The 25,931-nt window shown below is 40.0% G+C and overlaps 1 protein-coding gene across 2 annotated transcripts in view; it reads left to right on the top strand.

The window, feature by feature from the left end:
• The first annotated feature begins 3,600 nt into the window (after window positions 1–3,600).
• The window catches only part of LOC122081125 (probable serine/threonine protein kinase IREH1), a 41,594-nt gene continuing 19,263 nt past the window's right edge, over window positions 3,601–25,931 (top strand). For both annotated transcript variants that reach the window (XM_042648106.1, XM_042648107.1), the window contains exons 1-5: window positions 3,601–4,508; window positions 15,955–16,019; window positions 16,135–16,317; window positions 16,508–17,881; window positions 25,667–25,839. In XM_042648106.1, coding sequence (XP_042504040.1) covers window positions 3,812–4,508; window positions 15,955–16,019; window positions 16,135–16,317; window positions 16,508–17,881; window positions 25,667–25,839 — 2,492 coding nt within the window. In that variant the 5' untranslated portion in view covers window positions 3,601–3,811. The remainder of the gene's footprint in view (window positions 4,509–15,954; window positions 16,020–16,134; window positions 16,318–16,507; window positions 17,882–25,666; window positions 25,840–25,931) is intronic.

Consider the following 25,931-nt stretch of genomic DNA (forward strand, 5'->3'; position numbering starts at 1 on the left):
GATCGCTAGGACAGTCGGTAACCCCGATGATATATTTAGAAGACCGATCGTACTATTTTTATTTCATGTGGAGTCACCCATTTACTTTCAGACATTTAAATTTTATGGGAATTGGCTTGCATCTTAAATTTTGGTATCAACGGTGGGCCTTCTCCGACAACCCTATGGACTTATTGCAGGATGGGGTTCGTGGCTCATACCCTGGGCATATACGCATTATGGTTGTGAGTAGCATAGAATCTATGACCTAGTAATGTTGTTAGGTAAATAAGATTAAAATGAATTGCATATAAGTGCATTTGTTTTATATTTTTTGTGTGATTTGCCTTGTGTGGTATTCTTTTCCATTTACTGGACTAATGAGCTAATCCCACGTGCACAACTCTTTTTAGGTGATTTTACAGGTTACCCACCTGGTGATTAGGAGCTGGGTCCCACAGTGGAGTTTCCATCTGAGGACTGGTGGGTCTCTGATGAGTTCGAGCACGGTGCCGATTGCACGTGCGAGGATTATACTGCATGACAGCTATGACTTATGAGTGATTATTTTTTATTCTTTTGATGTATTCCCTTTTTGTTACTTGATGTTTAAATTGTTGTATTTTTGTATATATATCAAGCCTTTGGCCCAAATGTATGTAACATTTATAATTCAATTTGGATATCAAATATTTGGGAACCAATTACAAGTATTATCATGAATAGGTCTTTCGCTGAATATACAGGTCTATTATTAGACTAGTAGATGTATATTATATTGCAAGTACTGCATTGTTGATCATGACAAGTTTATGAATTAATCGATGTTAACTCAATCACCGACTCGACTTAGTGCGGGCGGGGTGTGACATTGATTTTCAAATCTTATAATCTGACAAACTTTATTTACATTGGAATTTTATATATAAACAAAGGACATGGATTTACTTGCCCACAAAATTCAAGTATTGTCACATTTGACATGTGGCAAGTATTTGAAACTCCTTGATAAGATTACCAACGCAACCGTTTCCGATGCTTTTTGCTTAATTATTGTCATTATAAATTTTCGATTTTTACCTGTTGATATACCTTTTGTGGTCATATGGGTCAAAAAACATACACCAATTAAAATCACACTGGTTGGAATATAAACGTTGAAATCAATACCACCATCTTTCCAATTGTTCGAAATGGATAAGTACATACTGAGTCCAAATATGTCATATGAAGTCAATGTTCTAAGCAAAATTACAAACTATCTAAAGTTAGAACATGTAAGTACCAAATATGTCCAACAAAGTCAATATCCTAATCATCATTCCAACTATCAAAAGGTAAAACATGTAAATGACAAAATTTAAGTTAACATATTAGAGGGATTTTGAGAAAATCTTCAGTTATCTTGTATGATTTACCAAATGGAAAATTGTAAAGTTATATAGATATATGTAACTATATGTGTTACCAATATTACCATCAAAAGGGTCATGCTTAAAGTAAATCAAGCATTGATTATATGGAGATGTCACCAACAAATCAGCATGATATATGGTAATTGCATTATCTCTTTTTGTTTGATGAATATGATTGCATTATCTTATTTTCTTTGACACTTAGACTCACATATTTTTATTTGTTAGAATTTTAATTTCCAAACATGATGGGCTTTCTTGATAATCATATTTTAAATATAAGATTATCTAAATGAACATATCGACAAGTGTATTTAGAAATTGTAACATTATTTTGATTGTCTTTTGTCTTATTCATAAAGTTCTTTTAAGTTAGGGATTGTGGATATGGATTTTTCAATTAAAAAAAAAAAATCTAAATATTTGAATATCATTTTGTAGTTATAAAAAAAATAGCAAGATTTATCCTTGCAGAAGAAAGAACCTGTTATGCTAACTAGGCAAAATAAGTAATATTACAAATTATTTAATATGTTAAGAGTGTCGATAATATATTCCGTGCGTATATATATATATATATATATATATTCTTAAAGCGATTATTTGAATCCATTATATTAATACTTAATCCTTACATATTAGTCTTAGATGCAGATGCAAAACATATAAGGCTCTGTTTGGTATCGTTCCAAAAAAACGTTTCTGGAGTTTTTTCGTTCTATTGGAACAAAAAAACGGAATCTTCTGTTTGGTGCACTTATGGTCCGTTTCTGTTTTTTTTGAACAAAAAGTGAAAAAAAAAACCGAAAAAACGAAATTGGATGGAACTCCAAAATGGAGTTCCGTCTTCCCAGTTTCGTTCCATTTTACAAAAAAAAAAAAAAAAAAAAATCTCGATAAAAATCTGAAATTTTGAAACACCATTTTTTGTTTAAAAACTGCGTTTTGACACAGAAACTGAAATTTTCGTTTTTGACACGAAACGGCGTTTCTGGAACAGAAACGATACCAAACGGGCCCTAAGAGTTGGACCAAATGGGTGGAAATTATTTCATCTCCCACTTGGATTGCACATGCCTTTCTTAATCACCACATCATTCTATTATAATAATAATGGATTTAACAAAAAGAATAGCCAATTTCATTGTTGGAAAACCAGGTATTATGACTCGACTCGTCCTCTTTAAATCCTAGTGAGTCGGAACGAGTCACAGAAAATCAGGTGAGTCATGTTAAATTTGTCCCTCTTATTTCCATACTAGTATTTTTCAGGCAATCCAAATAAATAATCAATAAATAAATTAAATGAGACAAGATAGAATAAAAGTGTTTGTTTTTCAAAATTTTTTATTTTTTGTGAAGGTTATCATTCATTGTCTCTTGAATGAACGTGACAAAATCCGACTTGGAGCTGTCATGGTCATGAATCATGTTTTTTTAATTAAAATTTAGATGTATACATTCAATAGTCGTTAGATTCAATATAGAAGACTTTGGTCATTGAATATTTAATATCATTGGAATATATTTTAATTCAAAACTATTCAGAAAATACCGACTTTATCTTTTGACAAGAATTAGTCATTTTGTTGTGACTTGGGCAAAACAAACGAGTTTTGAATGATTCGGTATGATTTGGTCCCAATTTTGTCATTTTTTAATATAGAACGAGTCTCCATGACTATTGATTAGGTTTTTAATCTTTTGATCAAACACGGCCTAATTTTCCTAGTCAAAACCTGGTTTGCCAACAATGGCTAATTTTAGGGTTAACATGTGACAAATACTTGATATCACTAATTCCTAACCTAGAATCAAACACTAGGGATGTCAATCGGTCTGTTTTAATTGGTTTTGGTTTGGTTTTACTGGTTCTGATTTGAAAATAAGTGAGTACAAAACATGATGGTTATTATTTTTTTTTTATGTACTTTGGGCTGTATCGAATTTTTATCAAGTTATCTGCTTTTGATCTGAATTTTAAGTTTGATTCGATATTTAATCGGTTTCGTTGGTTCGGGCCAGAAATCGGTAAGGCCAATCCATAAAATATACTAAAAAATAAAAGGGTATTATCGTCAAACTACTGACAATAAAATTTAATTAGTGTGGTTGGTAATCAATTAATTTAAATTTGGCTGATAATCCAATAATTATTAGTTTATTAATGTACTTAGACTGGTCATTTTACGCTGAAATCCAGTCATACCGTAGTCTTGGTTACTTCGAAGCAGCTCTACTATCTATCGCGGCTTTCAGACATGGCTGTCTCCGCTTCCTCTCCTTCTTCCTTCTTCTATACTCCGAAATTAGGGCATTTTTTGTTTCTACAAAGTCACTTGTCTTCCATGATTTGATTCAGAAGCCCTGCGACTCTGCTGGGGGCGGCAAATTAAAGTGAAAATCAATCGTTAAGTATGGTTTTTAAGGGAAGATTTTTCTCTTCAAAGAAATCAGGTTCGTCAAGCCCCGACGGATCGAACAGTCCAAGAACTGTAAATTCGGATTCTCCTGTCAGATCGGATAAGAAAAAGGTCAAATCAGTAAAGGAAGAGCAGCAGATCGGGAGCAGTAGCGGAAGCTTTGGTTCTGTTTGTCGACAGACGCAGGTTAAAGATGGTGGTCTCTCACAGCAACAGCAGAAGAAGAAGGAGACCAAAGGGAAAGAAGCTCAGACTCCGTCGAAGCAGACACCGACGGCAGTTCACAGTTCTGCTGCCAATTCGTCTTCCAAAATGCGAAATGTTCCCGACGTAAAGGAGGCGCCTTCTTCCATTTCACCCATTCTTGCATCGTCTCTTGGTTTGAACCGAATAAAGACGAGATCAGGGCCATTGCCGCAGGAGAGTTTCTTTGGGTATCGTGCAGACAAGGGGTCCACTCTTAGTTCCAGCAATCTGTCGAGGCCTGATGCTGTTGGGAAGAGTTCTGGCAAGAAGGAGGTTCCGAAAACAAATAAGATGGTTTCTATGGACAATGCGTTCTCTAGTGGTTGGGTGGACAATGGCAGCCACAGCGATAGCTTGTCGACTGAGAGTGCACAGTCGAGAGATCAGAGCCCAAATGTTCAGGTCCAATCTCGTCTCAAGAATGCTGACGCCTCAACTGAAATGGGTATGAATCTACATGGCTATTGAGTCCAGGGTAATATTGTTTCTTTCACTATTTTGGAAATGCTTATACTACTTGGCCATACAATAAGGAACCCAAAATCTATGGGTAATAAATTTCTTAAAACTAGTTAATGGAGGATTTCTTCATGATTGCTATGTTTTCTGTTTGCTTTAAGTGGCTGTGAATGCTTCATTCGTAGACTTCTTATTGGATTTGTATAGATGTATATGCAATTATGCATGGTAGCACGATTTAGGAAGAATTTGTTCAGTTTCCAAATAGGATCTGGTGAAATGTATGTGTGTAGTTTATTGAGAGGCTGCAGCAAGAATTGAATAACAAAATCGACAACAAATTGTATGAAGATAACAAAAACCAGCTTCCTATTTGAATTGATGCCCATAAATACTATGTTACATTTTTTTTGGGTAGAATAAATAATTAAATAATGTCACAGTTTACTCGATTATGAGATCATCCAGTGGAAGTGGATTTTCTCTGGCAAGGTGAGCACATGACTAGTATTTGTTTGGATGCAAAAAAGCAAAGTATAGGACAAACATGGTTTGGTTTAGTTTCAATGATTGACTATTTGATTAGAAGTCTACTTAAAAAAGGGAGAACTTAAAACCAACCAGATTGAGCATTTATGCATGTTTTATACAAATTTTCATTCAAAAAACAGAAGCTAAATTCAGTGTAATGTATATGGTGCCATTTGATTAATGTAATCATTTTAGATGCCATGTGATAAATATAGAGGAGCACTTGTGTCTATTGTGTTCATAAAAGAAGAGGGACTTAAGTGGACATATCTTGTGTTGAGATTTTTCAGAGTTGGGTGGGTTTTATATGAATATCCATGATAAGATCCCCTTGTAACACCCATTGAAAGTTCATTTTTCCCAGTTGTATCTTGTAGGTAGAAGTTACTTCCGTCAGCTGTTCTCTTGTCAGGGTGCGTATTTACTTTATATTGCTATCCAAGATGTTGGATGGGTTGAGTTCATATCCAATTTATATAGGTATTTAATGTCTTTTCAAGTATGCATTGGTTTGGGGATGGTAAATCCCTATGGGTATTTGTGTATTAGAAAGTTAAGGGTGATAAATAAGACAATATAGGGTAAGCAATTGGCATTGGAGATATGGGAGAGAGAACTCATCTTCATGAGGTAGAATACTTTCCATGAGGTTCCTTGTTCCTATGTGGTGGGGTTAGCCAATTTTCTCATACTCGTGGTTTGCTCTGGTGAAAGGTTTGTTTTTATAGGAACCAATGGAACAGGGTGGGAAAGTCTTTCACCTTTTGCTTTGACTTTATGGGGTGGTTCCCACTTGGGAGTTGGTATTACCTACGAATTATGTTCTTAAAATAACAATTAACATCATGGCTGGGGCGTGATCATTATGTGGCCCATGTTGAAAGGGGGTCTGAAGAAGTGTATGTATCTTTCAGGACAGTTTTAAGAGTCCTGTGTGGTGTGTGGATATCAAAAAGGCTGGCTTATGTTCAGGCTGAATGATGTGACATTATCAGAATTTGAAATAGGGGCTGTTTGGGAAAAAATAATTCCTAGTACATTGGATGCTTACATTTAGTTGTCAGTGATCAATAAATTCTCATAGTCGATCACTTTATTAATGAATGGGTTCTAGACTTCTAGTCTTGGATCACTATACCATTTGGTGGGAGGAAGCAAAACTCTTAATAATTTTTTCTATTGTTAAGTTGCATTGGTATATCATATATGCTGCTTTTTCTTGTTGTTATTTCTCTTTTGGTTCGTTTGGAGTACTTAAGGAAATCCAGGAGTTATCCGCCTTTTATCTAGTGATTCATTCTTGTGAAAGGGTAAATTCTTTAGAAAATCCTTTGGCTACAAACTGAGAGGCCTATGAAAGGAGTGTGAAAATAGATTTTTGAGGATCTATTTAATGTCTTAAGGTACTTTGCTGGGGGACCAACTTTTGAAGGAATTGAAGTAAAGCGGGAGGATTTTGTGGGCCTGTGTTACGATCCCATATCAGCTTATGGGGCTGATCCCACATCGGTTTCCTATGGGAATTGATGTGGGTTGATATGGTCTTGAGTCCCCTCACCTTGTAAACCGGTTTATGGGGTTGAGTTCTTCTAGGACCGTAACAACGGTATTAGAGCAGCCGATCCTCAGCCCAACCCGCGCTCGGAAGGGGCAACCTGGTGTGATGTAGGGAGGGTGCCTAGGCAACTAGGTTTCCTACAAGGGGTCAATCCACTAGAGTAAGGAATACTCAATAGGTCTTGAATTGGGTTGGGTTCAAAGTTGCTCAGAAAAGTACAGATTTAACATGCAAGATAATAGACTAATTAACAAGGCAACATTGGTCAATAATAATCTCAGCATGAAAAACACTTAAACTACCCAAGGGTCAAATGGGGGTATGGGGAAGGGAACATGACAGCAAATATGTGTTAGGTTTAGCACAAATCAATCAAGACACTAAGCATAATAAGCAACCCGCGCAGTTCTCTGAAATCAGTCAACTAATAAGGTAAAAACAAGAAGGATTAATTTCATGTTTCAGCAGAAAATAGATGGTTTGAAAACAGAGATTAATTTCAGATTTCAGTGGGGGAGATAATGGGGATAATAGGCAGTCAATGGATGTGGAGCAGTCATTGATGAGGAGACCAGCAGCAACCTAGGTGGGGTCTATTCGATGGAGGAGACCTTCAGTTACTGTGAACAATGGCTGCAGCAGGGCAGCAGCAACAGAGAGTAACAGTGGCAGCGAAAGAGAGAGATGAGAAGAGAGATTAGCGAGAAAAAGAGGGGAGGGGGCGAGATTAGAAACGAGAAGAGGGAGAGGGCAGCAAGAAGGATGAATCGTGGGGGGGGTTGGGAGCTTTCTTTTCTTTCAAATTTCTTCATTCAATAATTCATTCCGTGGCCAATGGCCTTACATAAATAAGAGACTAATTACTAAAAAGAAAAGAATATTATAGGAATGCTATTTCAGAAACAAAGAAACTTTCTGAAAAGAAATCAGTAGGATATTTATTTAGTTTCCTAATTGACCTAAAGACTCAAATAAACAAAATCCTAGGAAATAAAACTACTAACATATCAGATTTGGTGGGGGCCACACAATCTTGGCAAAATCCTAGGAAATAAAACTACTAACATATCCGATTTGGTGGGGGCCACACAATCTTGACAAAGAAAGGAAAGAGAGGACTCGATCCAGCGCTGGGAAGGCTGGATCGAGCCTTCCTTTTCTTTTTCTTCCTCTTAATCCTCCAACCACAAAGAAGGTTGGGTCTTCTTCTTCCTTCGGCTGTACGTCTTGATGTCCCCATCAACTCTCCCCGGCTTGGAAGAATTCACCTCCGGTGAATTAAAGCTCATGTAATACTCAAGTAGGTCTGGGTTGAGTTGTTGGACTTCTTGCATTGTGATCCAGGTGTTGTCAATTTTTGGACATCCATGCCACTTGACCAAGAGCTCTCTAGAACCTCCAGTGTGTGTGGACACAATCCTCTCATCAAGGATTTCCTCAACTTCTTTAGTTCTTCTCGTGACCTTAGGCACAGGTGGTAATGAGGTGGGGGGAAGTGGTTGGCTTGGCTCTGAAGTCTCATCAATGTTGAAGGGGAAGTTTTTAAGGTCATCAGGATAGAAAGGGGTAAAGGTAGAGGTACCATAGTATGGGACTAGGTCTTCAACATTGAAAATATTACTGATCTCCATGCTAGCTGGTAGATTAAGAACATACGCATTGGCACCTATCCTCTTGAGTACCTTGAACGGACCTGTGCTACGAGCATGTAGGTTGCTCGCTTTTCCCCTAACAAAACGTTGTGGCTTGATTCTTACTATCACCATATCGCCCTCTTGAAACTCTTGTAGCCTTCTGTGCACATCTGCCTTCGATTTGTATTGCTCATTGCTCAGTGCTATCTGTCTTCTTATTCCTGCATGCAAATCATGTATATGCTGAGCAAAAGATTCGGCTGACTGGGAGGTCCTGGAACTAGACACGACTGTGATAAAGTCTATGGGTGCTCGGGGCTGGTATCCTGAATAGATCTCAAAGGGGGACAGACCAGTGGTACGGTTCTTAGAACTATTATATGCAAACTCAGCCTGGCTAAGGACTCGATCCCAACTGGTAAGGTGTTCTCCTATGAGGCAACGCAATAAATTCCCTAAACTCCTATTGACAACCTCGGTCTGGCCATCGGTTCGAGGGTGGAAACCAGAGGAGAAACGGAGCTTCGTGCCCATCATCCGCCATAGGGCCCTCCAAAAATGACTAGTGAACTTAACATCCCTATCTGACACTATGATGAGGAGCAACCCATGGTACTTGACAACCTCATTAAAAAAAATTCTGGCTACGATGGATGCATCGGAGGTCTTAGAGCATGGGATGAAATGGGCCATCTTCGAGAAGCGGTCCACAACCACATAAACAGAATCATGGCCTCTCGAAGTTCTTGGCAGACCAAGCACGAAGTCCATGCTAAGGTCCTGCCAAGGGGAATGGGGAATGGGGAACGGGTAGGGGAGTGTATAATCCCGTGTTTTGCTTTTGTTGTTTGGCAGTCTGGCACGTCCTACATTGACTCACAACTCTAGCAACATCCCTCTTTAGCTCTGGCCAAAAGAATCGGTCCTCGACGAGGGTGATGGTCTTATCTCGACCGAAATGGCCAGCGACTCCCCCAGCATGCAATTCCTAGATCAGGAAATCTCGGAGTGAAGTCCTGGGAATGCACAACTTGCTTCTTTTAAAAAGGAAGCCCTCCCTAAGTAGGTAGTCCGAGCGGTTGACCGGGTTGCCTTCACTCAAGGAAGTGAATGGCTCACTAAAATCAGGACAGTTGGGGTATTGGTCTTTGACTTGCTCGAACCCTATAACCTCTACACTCATTGCTTGGAGTAGCACACTAGCCTGACTCCTAGCATTGGTGCGAATGAGGAACATGTTCATCTGGCTCAATGCATCTGCAGCAGTATTCTTGACACCAAGTTTGTGCTTGAGTACAAAAGTGTACTCTTGGAGAAACTCAACCCACTTGGCATGCCTCTGGTTAAGTTTCTTTTGGGCACTCAGGTATCTCAGAGCTTGGTGGTCAGAGAATAACACGAATTCTTACGGTAAAAGGTAATGTCGCCAATAACGCAATGATTGGACAACCGCATAGAATTCCTTGTCATATGTGGAATATCGTTGCCTAGCTTCATTAAGCTTCTCACTAAAATAGGCAATAGGGTGGCTCTCTTGTCCTAGGACACCATCTATGGCAATACCAGATGCATCACAATTCATTTCGAAGACCTTAGAGAAATCTGGGAGGCGCAGGACTGGAGCTTCAATCATAAGCTTTTTAATCTCATTGAAGGCATTCGTAGCACTCTTAGTCCATTGAAACTCCTTTTTCATGCAATCGGTGATAGGAGACATAATGGAACTAAACTGGTAGATGAATCTTCTGTAGAAAGTGGCTAAACTATGAAAGCTTCGTACCTCATGAATGTTAGTTGGCTCAGGCCACTCTACAATCGCTCTCACTTTCTCAGGGTCAGCAGATGCTCCCTGAGCTGATACAACAAATCCCAGGAAGATGACTTGATCACTCATGAAGGTGCACTTCTTGAGGTTGACATAGAGTTTCTCTTGTAAGAGCACATGAAAAACCTTCTGTAAGTGATCTAAGTGGGAAGACGAGGTCTTACTATAGATGAGGATGTCATCAAAGTAAACCACAAGGAACTTGCCAATGAATGGTTGAAGCACTTGATTCATTATCCTCATGAAGGTGCTAGGTGCATTTGACAAGCCAAAAGGCATGACTAACCACTCAAAGAGGCCATCCTTTGTCTTGAAGGCTGTCTTCCACACATCTCCAGGCCTAACCCTAATCTGGTGGTACCCGCTCTTGAGATCAATTTTCGAAAAGATCGAAGAGTTGGCCATCATATCCAACATGTCATCAAGCCTAGGGATAGGGAACCTATACTTGATGGTGATCTTATTGATGGCCCTACTATCAACACATATACGCCAGGTGCCATCTTTCTTTGGCGTGAGCAAGGCAGGTACAACACACGGGCTAAGGCTTTCCCTAATGAATCCCTTCTGCAACAGTTCATCCACTTGCCGTTTGAGTTCGGCGTGTTCTTTGGGATTCATTCGGTAATGGGGTAAGTTCGGGAGAGAGGATCTTGGAACTAAGTCAATATCGTGCTGGATGTCACGTATAGGCGGTAACTCATCAGGTAGTTCCTTAGGGAATAACCTTTCGAATTTCCTCAACAAGGGTTGCATTTCTCTAGGGGCCTCAGTGAATAAGCGTGACCTATCGGTATTACTCTGTACGGCAACTAGAGCATAAATCACCCCTGACTCGTGACACTCTCCTTCAAATTGTTGTTGATTTAAAATGTTGAGTGTTTTGGGGGGGGTGTGTTTGGATGTACTTCCCTTGTTCTGGAACCCTAACTTCCCTAGGGGCACTGGGGATCAGTTTGATCTTCTTCCCTTTGAACTCAAAGACATAGGTGTTAGACTTCCCGTAATTGGTGACATCCCGGTCATATAACTAGGGTCTACCTAGAATGATGTGGGCAACATCCATCTCTAGGACATCACACCACACTCGATCCTCATATCTTGCAAAGTGTAGGGGAACTAAACACCTCAGATTAACGGGAATGGTGGACTGATCAACCTAGGCAACCTTGTAAGGCTTGGGGTGGGGTTCAGGTTTGAGGCCCATTCGAGCAACAACGCTCTTGGCGACCACATTCATGTAACTCCCGCTGTCTATGGCGATGCTGTAGTTCTTGCCCTGATGACATGTGTAAGTGATGAAAATATTAGTTCGTCGCCAATCATCGCTACTCTTAGGTTGTGAGACCATGCAACGCACAATGCCGAGCTTGAGGTCACCGGCCTCCTCGGTATCCTCATCAGATATGGTCTTATCTGGCCTATGGTCCTCATACTCATAGTCCTGAAAACCCTCTTGGTCACTTTCTTCAGGGGTCTGCTCTCCTACATAAAGATTCCTATTGGGACACTCTCTGGAGAAGTGACCAAACCCACGACACTTGAAGCACTGTTGTTGCCCACTACTCTTGGGTGCTTCTCCCAAAATTCCTTTACCCTTGTTGTCAAATTGCCACTGTGGTGCAACAGGGGGTTTTGGGAATCCAGTTGAGCCTCGGGTGGTTTTCTAAATTGGGACTCCCCAGCTTGGAAGCTCTTCCTCTGAGAATAAGTTCTCATGGAGGATTCCACCTCAAGGGCTATCCTGAAGGCCTGTGGAACGTCTCGCACCAGGTGGGGTGCCATACGAGACTGAATTTCGGAGTTGAGCCCGGTAAGGAATCTGGATAGTGTCTGCTCAACATCCTCCAGATTACGGCTTCTAATTTTCAATTCATTGAACTTGCTCATGTATTCGGTCACAGTCAACTTCCCTTGCTTCAGGGTATTCATTTCATTCAACAACTGGAGTCTATAAGTGATGGGCAAAAATTCCCTCTTGAGCCGCTCTTGCATTTCTACCCAGGTGGTGATTGGCTCAAGTCCTAGGTGGTCCTCCTGGTACTCTAGGTCTGTCCAGAAGTCCTGGGCAGCTCCAATAAGCTTGAACTTAGCAAATCGGTAGCGGACTTCCTCTGGCATATCGTAGAAATTGAAGTACCTATCCATTTGCTTGATCCAATCCAGAAGGATCATAGCATCAATCTGACCATCGTAGGTAGGGACATCTACCTTAATCATCCGTCTGACATCAAAACCCCTATGATGATGCTCATGACCCTCATCATCTCCATATTGGGTTTGGCGTCTTGGCGGTGGGCCTGGACCCCTACCCTGATCCCTACCACGCCTTAGGCCTTGAAAGTTATCCCCTATTTGGTTAGGGCCTCTGCCCCTAGGTTCAGTGCCAGTTGTGTTACGGCCTTGCCGTCCATCAAGATTTTGGGCACTTGTCTCAAGGGCAGCCAACTTATCGGTAAGGGCTTGGAGATGGACAGCTTGTGTCTCTTGTATGGCTTGAACGGCTTTCATGAATTCAGCCAGTTGCTCAGATTGGGTGGAGGTGCTAAGGGGGTCAGACATATCCTGGTATGCTCTACCACTATGAGTGGACATAAGGAGATGGGCTGCCAATGATATGGTTGCCACCAAAGACTCAAGGTCTACTCAGAGTCTCTAATTGAGATAGGTAGTTAGCCCTCTCAATCTTAAGGTCAGAAATCTCCCTCTCAAGTATATGCTTTTGGAGGGAATAGCGTCCAATGCTATTTGGTCCCGCCAACTTAAGAAAGAAAAGGGTGTCCTCTAATCTATGGTATCGCTCTCTTAGCTTAGACTCGACCACGGACAGATGGTGACGGAGACTAGACCTCAAAAGGTAAGACATGTAAACAAGGGACAACAGTACCTAATTACCCTAAACCTAGACAAAACCATGCTCTGATATCAAGATGATGTAGGGAGGGTGCCTAGGCAACTAGGTTTCCTACAAGGGGTCAATCCACTGGAGTAAGGAATACTCCATAGGTCTTGAATTGGGTTGGGTTCAAAGTTGCTCAGCAAAGTACAGATTTAACATGCAAGATAATAGACTAATTAACAGGGCAGCATTGGTCAATAATAATCTCAGCATGAAAAACACTTAAACTACCCAAGGGTCAAATGGGGGTATGGGGAAGGGAACATGGCAGCAAATATGTGTTAGGTTTAGCGCAAATCAATCAAGACACTAAGCATAATAAGCAACCCGTGCAGTTCTCTGAAATCAGTCAACTAATAAGGTAAAAACAGCAGGGATTAATTTCAAGTTTCAGCAGAAAATAGATAGTTTGAAAACATAGATTAATTTCAGATTTCAGTGGGGGAGATAATGGGGATAATAGGCAGTCAATGGATGTGGAGCAGGGGGGCTTTACTTACCTTCTTGCTGTCCCGATCTGAGAAGAAATGGAGAAGCCGAAGTCCTTCAAAACAGAGGTGCAGTCCACCTTATTTGACGCAGGAGAAAAGTCCAGCTCAATGGTGTAGTGTTCAGCAGCAGCCCAGTTAGTGATGAGGAGACCAGCAGCAACCCAGGTGGGGTTTATTCGATTGAGGAGACCTTCAGTTACTGTGAACAACGGCTGCAGCAGGGCAGTAGCAACAGAGAGGAACAGTGGCAGCGAAAGAGAGAGATGAGAAGAGAGGTTAGCGAGAAAAAGAGGGGAGGGGCGAGATTAGAAACGAGAAGAGGGAGAGGGCAGCAAGAAGGATGAATCGTGGGGGGGTTGGGAGCTTTCTTTTCTTTCAAATTTCTTCATTCAATAATTCATTCCGTGGCCAATGGCCTTACATAAATAAGAGACTAATTACTAAAAAGAAAAGAATATTCTAGGAATGCTATTTCATAAACAAAGAAACTTTCTAAAAAGAAATCAATAGGATATTTATTTAGTTTCCTAATTGACCTAAAAACTTAAATAAACAAAATCCTAGGAAATAAAACTACTAACATATTAGATTTGGTGGGGGCCACACAATCTTGGCAAAATCCTAGGAAATAAAACTACTAACATATCCGATTTGGTGGGGGCTACACAATCTTGGCAAAGAAAGGAAAGAGAGGACTCGATCCAGCGTTGGGAAGGCTGGATCGAGCCTTCCTTTTCTTTTTCTTCCTTCTTCTAATCCTCCAACCACAAAGAAGGTTGGGTCTTCTTCTTCCTTCGGCTGTACGTCTTGATGTCCCCATCATGGTGTCAGAGTGAGAGTTGCTAGGAAAGGGCTACTTGCCGCCAGGCAGAAACCCTGGAGCAGAGTGAGAGTCGCCTAGAAAGGGCTACCTGATCCGAAGTGGGCTGCCGTGAACGTCGGGTTCGGAAGCGTGGTGGTATGTTACGATCCCATATCAACTTATGGGGCCTGATCCCACGTCGGTTTCCTATGGGATTTGATGTGGGTTGATATGGTCTTGGGTCCCCTCACCTTGTAAGCTGGTTTATGAGGTTGAGTTCTATCAGGACCGTAATAGCTTGATTTATGGTGGTGCTAACGATGGCTTTGTTCCCACATTATCTCTACTAATTACATGATCCCCGGTTTATGCCGAACTCCAAATAACAAGAACAAGTCCTTTACCTTATGGTTGGAGAGCTGCAGGAATTGAGGCAAGCTTATACGGAAAACTTTTTTGTTCTTTCTAGAGATTTCAGGTGGGTTTGGATTGTGGAACCAGTAGGAGAATATCAAAGGAGTTCCATTGATTTTTTCCCTTTAATTTTACACACGTAAAGATTGATTCAATGACCCAGTTTATGCAGAAGTCCAGTTATTTCATTTGTTCAAATTCTTAAGGATAAATGGACAAAATAAAAGCAAATCCTTTGCCCTTTGGAGCACTGGAGGACTTGAAGCAAATTTATCCTGAAAACTTTTTGTCCTTTCCAAAAATTTCAAGTGTATTTGTCTCTTAGTCCAGTAGGAGAAAATTAAGAATCTTAGAGCATGGGGATTAGGTTATTTCCTTATTTTTACAGGTGGAAGAGTAGTGAATTCTGCAATTACACAAAAATGTTATAAATTTTGTTTCTGTGGCCATTCTGGTCTGGTGAATGAAATGATATTTTTGTATATCATAGCCTTTCTGTTCAGAAGCTTGGTCTAGTAGTTTGGTGACTATATATATATATATATTGCACGAGGCTCCCGCTACTACAAGGTCTGGGAGGGGCAAATGTATGCAGCCTTACCCCCTGCTTTGCAAGAGAGGCTGTTTCCAAGTGAATCTGTGACCAACTTGTATATATATATATATATACACATGTTATATAGTATAAAAGACTATATGTAGGTATTTTAGTATCTATTATGAGCTATATTGAGATACATAGATTTGTTATTGACTTGAGAATAGATCTTTTCTAGTGGTCAAGGTATGTGTAGTTTGGATGGTTTTGTGTTCAAGTCCATCTAACAACCACCATTCAGGTTTACCTTTTAACATGGGCTGAAATGAGGTATTGATTATTAGTGTCATTTCAATTTGGGGATTGAAAATGGATTTTTAGGAGCTGAAATGGAATTGATAACTTGACAAACAAATGGAACACTGTTACTAGATTGTTATAGACCAAATGAAAATAATAAGACCTACACCGGTACCTTAATCGTGTTCTGAATCTGTGAATGGAAAAACCACTAAAGTTTGGTTATTTATTTCCATTCCGTTTTGGAGATTTTGCTGCAGTCCATGCTTTACTCCTTGGCAATTGTTACTTTCTTCCTCTCCTCTCTTGCTCTTTGTTTACATGCCCTTCTAAAGAGAAGTTTTATGCATTCTATTATTAATTGTCTGTGCATTTAATTGCTGAGGGATTTTAAGTTTATTGACCAAAAGACCCATTTTATTCATTGATATCTCCTCCAGGGCAATATAATTCATCATGGGGCAAGTCTGGAGGCTTGAGAAGTACAAATGTTTTTACTCCAGAGGTACTATTAGTTATTTTTCCTTTATTGTTGTTTTTTGTTCCTTTATCTTGTATGTTTCGACTAAATTATGATTCTTTTATTACCTACTGAAGAGGTTAAATATTTGTATACGTAGACTTCATATGACTGTGAAACACCAAAAGAGTCTGAATCTCCCCGTTTTCAAGCCCTACTTCGGGTTACAAGTGCTCCTAGGAAAAGGTTTCCTGCTGATATAAAGAGCTTCTCTCATGAACTGAACTCCAAAGGTGTAAGGCCTTTCCCATTTTGGAAACCTCGAGGTTTAAATAATTTGGAGGTAACTAGACAATGTGGTTTCTGGTTGCTATGTATGCTTCCTTTTTTATTCCATCAAGGAATCGGTTCTGTTTTGTTATTTGTTTCCAGTGCTGATGTTGGCATGTTGCCGTGCAGCTGTCCTTGCTATTTGTGCAATGTTGCCCCTAGTTTTCTCTAATGTTCTTAATATTTTACGTTATGCTGTACAGGAGGTTTTGGTTGTCATACGGGCAAAATTTGACAAAGCAAAAGAAGAAGTGAACTCTGATCTAGAAATTTTTGCGGGAGATTTGGTTGGAATTCTTGAAAAGAATGCAGAAACTCATCTTGAATGGCAGGAAACCATTGAGGATTTGCTGATTTTGGCACGCCGTTGTGCGGTTATGACACCTGGTGAATTTTGGCTTCAGTGTGAAGGTATAGTTCAGGATTTGGATGATCGACGTCAGGAGCTTCCTATGGGTATGCTTAAGCAGCTGCACACACGAATGCTTTTCATCCTCACCAGATGTACCCGATTGTTGCAGTTCCACAAGGAAAGTGGATTAGCTGAGGATGAGCATGCTCTTGGTCTTCGTCAATCTAGAGTTTTGTATTCTGCAGATAAACAAGCTCCATCAGGCACAGGAAGGGAGGTGAAACGCCTCAATGCTGCTAGGGGCTCAAAGGCGGCCTCTGCAAGGAAATTTTATAGTCAACAGCAACATGCCTTGGATTGGAAGAGAGAACATGCGGTGCAGCCCAATTTCCTCTCACCTCCTGATGCAGAATCTCCAAAGAACATTGAATCCCCTGCAAGCAAGGACCGGATTGCTTCTTGGAAGAAACTATCGTCTCCAGCTCCAAAGAACCAGAGAGAAGAGATTTCAGCGAAGGTTGAACAGGTGGTCTCCTTGCAGATGTCAGAGAACAGGAGAGAAAGGTCTGATGCAGTTGTGGCTAAGCCTCCTGAGCATCCTCCCACCAAGGATTCCCCTGGACATACCTCCCAACCTTCCAAGCACCAGCACAAGGCTTCTTGGGGCTACTGGGGTGATCAGCAGAATCTTTTTGATGATACTTCGATCATTTGTCGCATTTGTGAGGAGGAAGTTCCAACCTCTCATGTAGAAGACCATTCAAGAATATGTGCAATTGCTGATAGATGTGATAAAAAAGGTTTTGGGGTTAATGAGCGTCTCATCAGGATTGCCGAAACTCTTGAGAAAATGATTGAGTCCCTTTCACAGAAGGACTTACAGAATGCAGTAGGAAGCCCAGATGTTGCAAAAGTTTCAAACTCAAGTGTTACTGAAGAATCTGATGGTCAATCTCCAAAACTCAGTGATTGGTCCTGCAGGGGTTCAGAGGACATGCTTGATTGCCTCCCTGAGACTGATGATTCTGTTTTCATGGATGACCTAAAGGGTCTGCCGTTGATGTCTTGTAAAACACGTTTTGGTCCTAAATCTGATCAAGGGATGACAACATCATCTGCAGGTAGCATGACTCCTCGATCTCCATTATTGACTCCAAAATCCAGCCATATAGACTTGTTATTGGCAGGAAAAGGTGCATATTCTGAACATGAAGATCTTCCACAGGTATCTTCTTCTTAACCATCTTTTCTATTCTGTTTTTGTTTTTTGACTTGCTTAAGAGGAACAGGTTAAACTCAGTTCTGTGCAAGATATTAATAGGAACAAAGAAAAGGTGAAGCCGGATCAGGGGGTGATTAACTCTAAATCAATGCAGAAGCTCAACAATAAAATAAGAATTGAGGGATTTTAGAGATATATATGCAATAAGAACAGCAATTTGATATGTTGTATTATTGTAGAGTTTAAAAATTTTGAAATCTCAAGTCTCAACATGAATAATAGAATATTATAAAGAATATAAAGAAAGAAGTAAGGAAAGTGACAAAGTATAGGCTTGTACAGCAATTTTGTAGAAAAAGATAAACAATAATTAGTTCAAACCAATGTTTGATGGTGAGAGAGAGGGACGATGGAAGAAGAAGAGAAAACTGCAGAACACGATACATTCAGATTATTGTCTATTGTGGTCTGCCCTTTATTTATAATAGCTTTCTAATAGCTATTGTATTCTTAGTAGGGTTCACTGATTACAAACATGGAAGGAAAACAGCCAAACATAAAACACCATAAGCATATCATGATAGGGACATTGGGATAACTAACAAAGAATCTTGCTGCCAACAGTACTGCAGGGGATTAGACATAAATACCCCTGTAGTACATGTACATGACTTAACACTCCCCCTCAAGCTGGAGCAGATAAATCATCCATGCCTAGCTTGGAACAGTCTTTTAGGAAAGCAAGGCGAAACAAAGGCCTGGTAAACGTATCACGCAGTTGATCTGCAAAGAGACAAATGGAGTAACAATCAACTTCTTCATAACTGCATTTTGCACAAAGTGACAAAGAAAAAGGGGGGGGGGCGTACCCAGTGCATGTGGCTCCCGCCACTTCGGGGTCTGGGGAAGTCATAATGCAGTGCAGCCTTACCCCCACTTTGTAGAAAGGTTGTTGCCCGACTTGAACCTGCGACTACTAAGTCGCAATGGAACAACCTTACCATCGATTTGAGGTCCACCCTCTTTTTACGCAAAGTAATAATCAACTTCAATTTGTTTCGTCCTTTCATGAAACACCAGGTTACTTGTGATGTAGATAGCAACTTGATTATCACAGAACATTTTCTTAGGTTTGGTAATTGGAAAACCCAACTCTTGAAGTAGTGATTTCTGCCACATCAACTCAGATGCAAGCCATAGCCTTATACTCAGCCTAGCACTGAATGTAGTAGCCACAGTCGTTTGCTTCTTCACTTGACCAGATTACCACCAATAAACGTGCAATAACTTGTGGTAGATTGCCTATTGTCGTCAAACCAGCCTAGTCTGTATAAAACAATCCAACCCGATCAATATGCTTCTGTGGATGATAAATGAGGCCCTTTCTTGGAGCCTCTTTCAGATACCTAAGATACAACATGCTGCTTCCTAGTGAGTCTTTAGACTTCTTCGGGTATTGCATTAAAATGGCTGATAACACCAACAACAAATGATATATTAGGTCTAGTAACAGTTAGATAAATGAGTTTCCCAACTAATCTCCTGTATCAACGCTTGTTCTCAAATTCTTCACCATCACTTGCCCCAAACTTTTGGCATGGATTTATATGAGTATTAATTGATTTAGAAGCAAGTATACTAGTCACAAACAAGAGGTCTAACACATATTTTCTTTATGATAGACTAATAACTTTCTTACTCCATAGTACTTCAATACCAAGAAAATACCTAAGGCAGCCAAGTCTTTCATCTGAAAATGCTGATATAGATAAGATTTTACCTTTGTCATCCTAGATGCATCATTCCCAGATATGAATGACCACTTTAGAGTCTCGGTGCCGAACAAATATAGAGTGATTAGAATAACATCATGAGAAACCACAACGATTAAAAATTGAGCTGAACTTGTCGAACCAAGCTTTGGGTGACCGTTTTAAACCATATATTGCCTTGTGTAGCTTACAGACTTTGTGAGAATTCTCCCCATGAGCAACATACCTTGGAGATTGCTCTATATACACCTCCTCATGTAGATCACCATATAAAAAAACACATTCTTGATATCCATCTAAAAAAGAGGCTAGTCTAAATTCACAACTAAGAAGATAAGTACATGAATTGAGTTAAAATGAGTATAGAAAGTGGGAATGTCTCAAAAGAATCCACACCATAAATCTAAGTATAACCCTTTGCAACCAAATAGGCCTTCAGCTGTTTAACTGAGCCATCTTGATTGTACTTAATGGTGTATACCTAACGAAACCGCACAAGATCCTTACCCAGAGGTAAATTCACTAGGGTCCATGTTTGTTGAGAAAGTAAGGCATCCAGTTTTGTTTCCGTAGCCACTTAACACCAAGGATGAGATAAAGCATCAAAATGATTTTTTGGAATGGAATTAGTTAATAATGTTTGAAAGCAAAATTATGTAAAAGAGGTGGTGAGATATTGAAACAAAATTTTCTATAGGGTAAGCAGTCGAGGATTCCTAGTGGGTACCTTAGGGAAGAACAACCGGTAAATCAATAGGAGACGACGAGGAAGTAGGAGCTTCAACACTGAGGTCAGACTGTGTGGTGTACTGGACAACAACTAGAGCTGAACTAGATGACATTGTCTTCTTATGCCACTGATGCACTTGCAATGGTGCAGGGGATGTAGTGACTGGAGTATCATTGAAAGGCATATGTACAGGAATAAGAGGTGTATGATTAGTGTTTGCATCAAGAGTAGAGCTAGGCACATGAAGGGAATAGTATAAAGTTTTTTCGAAGAAGGTTAACATCGGTGTTGACAAATTGCCGATGAGTAAGAGGATTATAACATAACATTTGTATCCATTATGAGTTCTAGAGTAACCAAGAAAAACACAATTCATAGCCTGGGAGACAAGTTATCAACCTAAGAGTGCAAATTATGAACAAAGCACACACAACCAAACACTCGAGGTGGCAAAGTAAATAAGGAAGAATTCGGAAATAAAATAGAAAAAAGGGGATCAATTAGCTAGGACAGAAGAGGGAATTCGATTATTAAATAACAAGCATTGAGACGGGTTCACAAAAAAAAGTTTGAGAATATGCATATGGATCATGAGGCACTGAGCAATCTCCAATAAATTTTTGTTTTTCTGTTCAGCAATGGGGTATACGAACAACTCGTCTGATGAATCATACAATAAGTCAAACAAAAGTTAGGGATTTCATGCTGAGTGTATTCAAGAGCATTATCAGACCAAGAAAAAAAAAAAATTTAATGGAAGCATCAATCTGAGTTTCATTTCATTATAATTTTTTTTAAAAACAAAAGGAAACTCGAAACAGTCTTTCAACAAATACACCCATGTCAAACAGGAATGATCGTCCACAAACGTGACAAAAGAAGAAAAACCTACCTATTTTTGACACAATAGAGACTCTAAATATCAGAATTTACTAAAGAAAATAAAGGACTTCCTGACACATTATGAGCAGGAAATGATGAATGATGATGATTCTCGAGTTCACATGCTTCACACTCGAGGCGAGACATGGATTTGTAACTTCAGACCATATGCTAAAGCTTTGACAAAGATAGATGTCCGAAGTGCCACTGAATAGGAAAAAGGCCACTAGTAGTTGTAATAGCAGTAGTAGAATGTCCAATGCAATCTAGAAGGTAGAGTCTTGCCTACTTAAGCCCTTCACAAGCTGTCTTCCTTGTCTGAAGGTCCTGAAAAAGATAAGAGGAATAGAAAGTGACAAAGCAATTAAGAGATTTAATAAGTTGACTAACAGATAAAAGACTTAAAGTTAGTTGAGGTACATGAAAGACAGAAGACAAAGTCATGGATGAAGTAGGTGAAACCGTACCATGACCAGTCACGTGGGTATAGGATCCATTGGCAAGAATTGCAGGTGAAGCGTTATAAACTTTAGACAGGGAAGACTGGAAGAGAATAATTCTGACTTACCAGTCATATGGGTAGAAGCACCATAATCAATTATCCCAAGAGTGCCAAGAAAATCTGATATACTTGTTTAGGCCAAATTGACTGTGGATGAGGAAGTAGCTGTATGACTCAAGCTGTTGGATATGTTCAAGTTTTTTATCATAATCGTCTCAACATATGACACCTGATAAATAAACTCTAGATGAAGATGCAAAGGAGGTGCTGCCAGCTGCCAGATAACACCTTTTAATATATATATATATATATATTGGATGAATAAAATAATTTAGTAACAGGGGAAAAGAGGGGGGAGGGGATATACAACCCGAAAGGGGCTAGGAATACAAGCCTACTGGGTGGGGGAAGGGGTGTGCAAAATGGACTGAGGTAGACCCCAGGAAACAGCAATAAGCCTGTTCCTCGGGGAGTCCACAACTGTCCTAAGTTGGAGGGAGGTCAAATTTGGAGGAGTCATCAAAGTAGATGGCATTCCAAATTTTATCAAAAGATCTAGAGTTGGAGGTCCATCTACGTAGGTTCCGTTCCAATCCAAATATTGTTGATAGCTACACCTTTTCAATATTATCATCTATCACAGTGGTATTAGCTAATTGTTGAGCCCATTCTGGTTTACCATGGTTAGCCCAACATGTCTCAGCAGTATGGTTGTGCTTGCCACAAAAGGAACAATATCTAGAGGATCGATCAGTTTGCTGTCCACCTGAACCACGACCACGACCACGACCACGACCACGACCACGACCACGACCACGACCACGACCACGACCTCCCTATGAACCATGATCTCTCTCCCAGAAAAGGTAGAACCTTGGCCACGACCAACATCAAATGCAGAACCTTCCTTGGGAGAAGGTGAGATGTCAGTTATGGAGGGAGTAATCATATGCTGAAGATGGGCGAAAATCTCATTTAGTGAATGTGCCTTTTCTCCAGCAAGTAGGCTGGCTCTTAACAGATTGATAGTCATGATGTAATCCGGCCATAATTCCAATGCAGTAGTAAGAGGTTGATCGATATTAAACTATTCATGCATACCCTTAAAAATTCTGAAGTACTCATTCAAAGACTTGGACCCCTATTCGAAGTTAAACAATTGTTCATATAGGTCATACATCCGGGATCTGGTCTTATCTTGAGAGAAGCTTTCCTTTTAAGTCATCTCAAACCCTTTTTACAGTAATGTGGAACATGACATTTTGTGCAATAGCTAGATCCTAATGTAAGGCTTGGTAACAACTACCCAACCCCATTCAAGATCACAGAAATATACCCAAAACAGTTACTGATATTTGACTTAGGGCCCATTTGATAATGTTTCTGCCGTTTCTGTGTCAAGAAACGGCAGAAACATAAATTTCCGTTTCTAGGAACAGAAACGAATTTTTGGGTGTTTGATAAACCTGTTTCTTGAAGCAACTTGAAGCGACGAAAGCCCAGTAAGAAAATCCGCTGGTAACGAACCCAACCTACTCAAGCTTGGTAGAGAACCAGAGATGTTGGGAGACATCAACTCCAATCATTGCAGGGCTGTGAGCTTTTGAAGATCAGAAGGAAGAATACTTGAGTGACCCTGGTTTTCATTTTGAATTTGGGATATCCTTGAAGCTGTGCAGCCCACATTTTTCCACTTACAAGGATCTGGGTTAGTCCATTCAAGGGACTTCGGAGGGTTCAAACTCTGCTTTAAAGCCATCATCGCTGCCACATCTCTTGAGTTTGGCTGAGACTTTACCGGAACAAAAACCGAGAGGAAAACTACAACAAGAAGGTCAAGAACCCCACATTCAAGATGGCTTTTCTTCATCTTCCTCATCTTTAGAACCCAACAAGATAAATTCAAAAAAAAAAAAAAAAAAAGGTGCTAGAGAGACTTTTGCAGAGACAACTCCCCACAACAGTGGTTTAAGTCGGCATGGTGGCTAGGTTTTCGTCGCTGAGATTGAAGAGGGAAGTGAAAGATAGGGTAAGATTTTGGAATGCACAGAGAGTGGCGGTGATTAAGGAGGGAAGGATCCAAAGCAAGTGAGGAGAGAGAGAGAGTTCACGAGCAGATTTGCTTTCACGAGATGCAGAGGGCTCACGAGATTTGCAGACGGTTCACTGGAGTTACAGATGGAGTCTTGCTGCAGCTAGCCGTGGAGCCGACATTTGAGGTTCACGGGTGGGTTAATTTTTTTGAGTGAACGTTGTTTCCGGAAACGGCGAAACGAGTAATCCGTTTCTTGAACCATAAATAGTTATAAATTCCTATTTCTATTCCTAAAAATAAGTGAAACGGAATGCAGTTATCAAACACTTTTGTTCCTGTTTCTCTGTTTCTCGAAACAGAAAAACACAGAAACAGCTGAAACGAACCGTTATCAAACGGTGCCTTAACCTCAGTATAAAAACATGTAATAACAGTAGGCAACCGTAGGTTAGATCAACCCTCATAACCCCTAGTAACATCTGACAATGGTAGTAGTTGTCCCTAGCCAAATAAACAACAAACTGCAACAGTGTAACACCTATTGCAGTCAGAACTATGGGTTCTAAAGTCCGAGCAAAAACTAATTTCAAGAACCACACTAAAAGAGAAGGGAAAGGCCTGAAGTTACCATCAAGTGGAGGTCTTGAGGGATAGAATCAATCCTCAAATCTCAAATGAAAGTGAGCTGAATTCTGAGATTCCCCAGTTCTTGATTTAGGGTTTTAGTTGAGGAGATTTCTGGTAGAGGACAGACTTCAGAACGCCACCAAATCACAGTCGAGTGGGGTTCCTATGGGAAGGTTTGATCTACAAATCTTGGGCAGCAACAGTTGTTGGACTTGGGAGATCGAAGGCCTTGAAGGTTTCAGCTGTTGAAATCCTCCTTCAATCAGCAACATGTAGCAGCAACCCAGTGGGATATATTTAATTAAAACATGGAGCTGCAGCAGTTGATCAGAATATCAATTGGTCTCAGGTTTGCACAAAAATAAAACTCAGAACGGTACGATAGGAAGAAGAAGAAGGGAGAGAAGGATAGAAAAGGGAAGGGTCTCTCACCCATGGCGTCTCACCATAACTCACAGATCACTGACTCTCTCAGTTGACTGGATCTCTCACCCAAGCAATAAGTTTCATTCTTTTCTTCAAATCGTGTGGGGATAATCCCCCATCCTTTTATTTATAATTAAGTAGACAAGTACAAGAAAACCTCCCATACATGGGGAATTAGAAATTCCTAATTACGAGCAAATAAAAGTTAATCCTACTTGCCAAAGCTGAAAATAGAAACTCTTCCTATCTAACTTGCTATTACATGGAAATAGAAAGTACTAATATAATGAGTAAATATGTAACTAACTAAATGAGATTCTTTTCCTCTTCACTTGCCAGCTGTCCAAGGAACTCTACTCTTCTATAGTGTTTGTGGAACTTTGTAATCTTACGTTTTGTCAGATTGCATGTAAGTTTCCTTAGCTGATACATGTAACCTGTTTAGAAGTACAGTTTAACGTTGAATAGGGCATTGTATGGAATTCTCTTTTGTTCTTTTCAATAAGATTCTAATTCATAAAGAGCAGACGAATTCAATACAGCATGATGGTTGGTGTTACTGATTAGGAGTTAGTTGTGGACATGTAACCTGTTTAGAAGAACAGTTTAACGTTGAATAGGGCATAGTATGGATTTCGCTTTTTCTATTTTCTTTCAATAAGATTCTAATTCATAAAGAGCAGACAAGAATTTAAGAAAGCATGATAGTTGTTGATTCTGATTAGGAGTTAGGGCATCCAAATATTGATTTTCTTATATTTGAATTTAGTATTGATGGTCACTGAGGTATTAAACAACTTTTGAATTGGTGCAGATGAATGAACTTGCAGATATTGCTCGATGTGCTGCAAATTCTCCCATGGATGATGATCAGTCTACGCTGTATTTGGTGTCCTGTCTTGAAGACCTACGGGTTGTAGTTGACCATAGGAAGCTAGATGCACTTACTGTGGAGACATTTGGAGCACGCATAGAGAAATTGATCAGGTGAGTATTGAGCTTCACGGATTGCTTAATACGACAATAACAACATCTCATTATTCCAACTCCATGGATTGCTTAATAACCCCCCCCCCCCC

Source organism: Macadamia integrifolia, chromosome 6 (assembly GCF_013358625.1).
Source record: "Macadamia integrifolia cultivar HAES 741 chromosome 6, SCU_Mint_v3, whole genome shotgun sequence".
Lineage (NCBI taxonomy): Eukaryota > Viridiplantae > Streptophyta > Magnoliopsida > Proteales > Proteaceae > Macadamia > Macadamia integrifolia.